This window comes from Halyomorpha halys, unplaced genomic scaffold (assembly GCF_000696795.3).
Source record: "Halyomorpha halys isolate HHAL.00 unplaced genomic scaffold, Hhal_1.1 Scaffold2525.1, whole genome shotgun sequence".
Lineage (NCBI taxonomy): Eukaryota > Metazoa > Arthropoda > Insecta > Hemiptera > Pentatomidae > Halyomorpha > Halyomorpha halys.
In genome coordinates, this window is record NW_027105428.1 from 10,717 (window position 1) to 14,787 (window position 4,071).

The window sequence follows — 4,071 nt, forward strand, 5'->3', positions numbered from 1 at the left end:
TAGACTCATGTTACATTTATTTCCAGGAGGTGTGCAAAGGGTATTACCACAACGTTCGTGGGCCGGTGCAGTTCCTACTTTGATATCCCATGAGGCCCTCGATATTTTGTGTACTCCGTCTACGCACCCCCAAGGTCTGCCAGGACCCGAGCTTGCTCCTCTCGAGAGGTTCCTCGGTTGTGTTTACATGCGGCGCCAGCTTCAGAGGTTCATCCAAAATGACGAATGTGTGAGTACTATCAGATATGAATAATAGCAGAGATTAACAAATCAATATCTGTTCCATTTGGTCACAAAAGATGTATGAAGTGTGCACCTTCAATTGAAGACCAGGCGCTCTCTTTAGAATAAGCTGGTTGGGTTAATAAGTAGACTGTACATAAGAATTTATTACACAATTTACAGGGTTTTAAAGAGTGGACAAGAGAAAAATAAAAAAATACTGGAATCTAGTAATAAGGGGGTAGCCAAAAGGGAATACAAATGCATTAGGTTAATTTTATAGTTTTTTTTTATTCTATATTTCTTTATATTATACTCCATAGAATGTATCATTGACTAGGCTTATAGGCTTAGGATTACTTTATGACAGCCCTAATAGCTTAAGCACAGTCTGTAGGAGAGACCCAATTTAGAAAGTAACCCCTATCTCTGATATCCTTTTTCTTTTTTGTCAGATGTGCTAGTATTAAAGCAAATCAGATATATGTCATTGTGGTTTGGAAAAAGAAACAGTTGCTTCACTATTTTGTAAGGACATCGTCAGGTTTTCTGTATCAAAATTTAATCTTTGACAGGCACCACTATATAAAAAATAGACTTTAGTTGTGTTGCTTTAAGCTACAGGTAGGAAAATATTTTGAGAAAAAACTTTTTGATATTAACAATGTAATTTTGAAGACGGGATAAAATTATCTCAGAAATATTTTTTTAAATATCTTTATTGAAATTTACGACTATATATTATATTATACATTCAGTAAATTTGATCTCAGTTATCCAAGACTATCCATTGGTAGCACTCTAATGACATTTTTATACTAACAGGCCTCGTAGCCATCTTCTTTTCAGGCGCCTTGGAGGATTGTCAGGAATGGAAAAAGAGGCAAGGTTAGAAACTAGTGGGTTTGGGTGGTTACGAAGTTTATAATGGAAGGAATGATGTCTGGTTCGGCTAGGTCGGTTACATATGCAACATTAAGGTCTTTATGTATGATTTTATTTGTGACTAAGTAAGAAGCATTGAGGATTTTATGAAAGATTTTGGATTGTAAGAATTGGATATGAGAGGAATTCAAAGGTTTAGCGGAGCCCCAAAGCTCAACTTCTTATGTCCAGATTGGCCTTATTATTAAGCCTATTATATAAATCAGTCTTTTGTAAAGAATTGGAATTTTAGACCATTTGTCTAGTAAATGGTCTAATAGTCTAAATCAACATGCAGTTTCCTATCTTTTCATTCTTGTGTGAGGATTCTACTCAGAAATATTAACTTCATAAGCAAGATAATAATAAAGAAAATAGTGGAAGAAAAAATGATCAATCAATTCAAAATTGAATGTATTTACTGGAATATGGTTGATTGACAGTCTGTAATATTTAAAAAGAAGATGGTCTGGGTGGGGTAAAAATAACTCAAATAATAATTATACTATTAATTATAAGCCAACGTTTTGTCCCACTTTGCTAAGCTTCATCAGGGCTACAAAAATATATAAACAACTAAAATATTTAACAAAATAAGATAATATATAGCATGAAATAAAAGTAAACTAATGTATGGCTGCAGTCCCGGGTGCCAGACTTGATCAAAAGCCTTCTCTGTATCGAAAAAAACTCCGTACATTCCGTGCTACAAAAAAGACGAGACAACGTCCACCACACGATGACATTGCTGGATAGTGGAGTGGAACGTACAGAATCCAAACTGGTGATCTGGGATTATATGATTGGAATCTAGGATGGGGTATAGGCGTTTCAAAATAAGTTTTTTCGAGGATTTTTCCCATGATCGGTAATAGAGAGATGGGACAATAAGAGAATGGGTGTTCTGGCGGCTTTTGGGGTTTGGGGATCAATTTGATTATAGATAGTTTCCATAGGTCAGGAACGGAGAACAGCGTTATATATGTAGGTGAGGAATAGGATGGCTTTTCGAGGAAGAAGTTTAAGGATGTGAGATGTTATTAGGTCGTATCCAGGAGTTTTGCGGGTAGGTAATCGCTGAATGATGCTGGTATTTCAGAAGGATGAAATGTTTTAGATGGTAGGGTCATTCGGAGTGGAATATTTAGTTCTGCTTCAATACATTCAAGGTGAATTGGGTTAAGGATATCGGGATGCAGAATAAAGGTTTTAGAAAGGTGTTCTCCAAAGGTTTGCAATTTTTGTTTGTCAGTTCTGGTCCAGGTTTGGGATTCGGTGAGAAGAGGATAGTTAAAATCTTTGAAATTCAGCAGCTGTTTGATGGTTCTCCATAATGATTTGTCAATAGTTGTAAGATTTTCAGTGAATTTTAAATATTAAATTAATTAAATATCAACTAATATATCACCACTTTATTTCTATATACGTTTATATCTATGTGTTGAAATATTTGACATGTATTTTTTTTTTCTTTTACAGCTGACGAGTATCCCTACAAATGAACCTGGAGTCGTTCATTTCAAAGTTGAAACACTTCAATGTCGTGTTGGGCTCAATTCTCAACACCTTGAGAGCCTCCACATCAATATTACGCCCCTGCCGGAACACAAGGACACTTGGTCACCTGAAGAACTACAGGTAAAATTTAGAGAATTTTGTTTTCAATAACTTCTAAGTAATTAAACCTGTTTGAGTGCCTCTGTAGTAATATTAAGGGTGTTGTATTGCTCCTTCTTCATATCCATTTCTAAATTATATCAATAGAAAATTTATGACTTAAGCTTTGGTTATGTTAGAAATGATTTAAAAAGAATCGGGAATATAAATAAATAACAAGTTAAATAAATATTATTTTGGGAGAAATTGTGAATAGGAAGAGCTAGAGTAATATTTAGATTAGTTTAATTTTATGTTGGGAAGATGTTCAGGGGTGTGGTCAGCAAATATACACAAATAAACAAAACCTATTCATTTGTGCCAATGTTTCGATCTGAATTTCAGGGACGAAAACAGAAAATGAGATAACAACCTTAGTTCAGAGAAACATAAAAAATAATAATAAACAAACTTGGAAATATTATTATTATTTTAAAAGTTTTTCTGAATTAAGGTTGATAACTTCTTTTTTTTTCAGACCTGAAATTTAGGTTGAAAAGTTGGCACAAATAATAAATAAGTTTTGTTTGTTTATCTTTGCTGACCACACCTTCCGACCACCTTCTCATATCTCTCAAGTTGAGTTGAGCAAAAATGAGCTATAGTTGAAACTAATAGTTAAAATTGCCATGGATACGATATTTATTTATCAATGGTCCATTCATGAATAAGGGTCGTATCCATGGCAACTGCAGCTATTAGTTTCAACTATAGATAATATTTGTCCATCTCTGCTCTACGGTCAACTATTAACACCTCATTAGTTTAATTTTTTTTTGTTTTTATTTAATAAATAAATTTATTGATTTTTTTTTCTAAATTATTATTAGGTCCTAGAAACTTTCTTCGAGACAAAGGCAGCAGCTCCTCCATACAAACACACGGCTCTTTCTGGATTCGGTAAAATGTTGAACGTTCCTCAAAATGTCCTGAAGGATTTCATTCAAATTATGAAGCTAGAACTGGTAAGTTATGATTAAAAACAATATTTATTTTCCGATTAAGCATTTTGTTTTGAGGGAATATAGTTTCCTCAAATTTTATTTAAATAAATATCATTATTGCATTTGGAATCAAATGTGTAAAGGACTTTCCTAACGCTTTAAATGTAAGGTTCTGCTTTATTTGGGTAATCGTTAATGGAAATATTGAAAATGAAATTCTGTAAATGAATTTAACTAATGCACAAAAGGAAAATAATTATTTAATCATTAATAATATAAATAAGGTATATAAATTAAATGAAACAATAATATTTTATTACAATTA

The 4,071-nt window shown here is 33.0% G+C and overlaps 1 protein-coding gene across 1 annotated transcript in view; it reads left to right on the plus strand.

Moving 5' to 3' along the window:
- Nucleotides 1-26: 26 nt before the first annotated feature.
- LOC106691598 (mediator of RNA polymerase II transcription subunit 14) overlaps nucleotides 27-4,071 on the plus strand; it is a gene marked incomplete at its 5' end in the record, with an annotated part of 17,211 nt that continues 13,166 nt past the window's right edge. Inside the window, 3 exon segments of the mRNA XM_067051256.1 lie at nucleotides 27-229; nucleotides 2,626-2,784; nucleotides 3,633-3,767. Of these exon segments, the coding sequence (XP_066907357.1) occupies nucleotides 27-229; nucleotides 2,626-2,784; nucleotides 3,633-3,767 (497 nt within the window).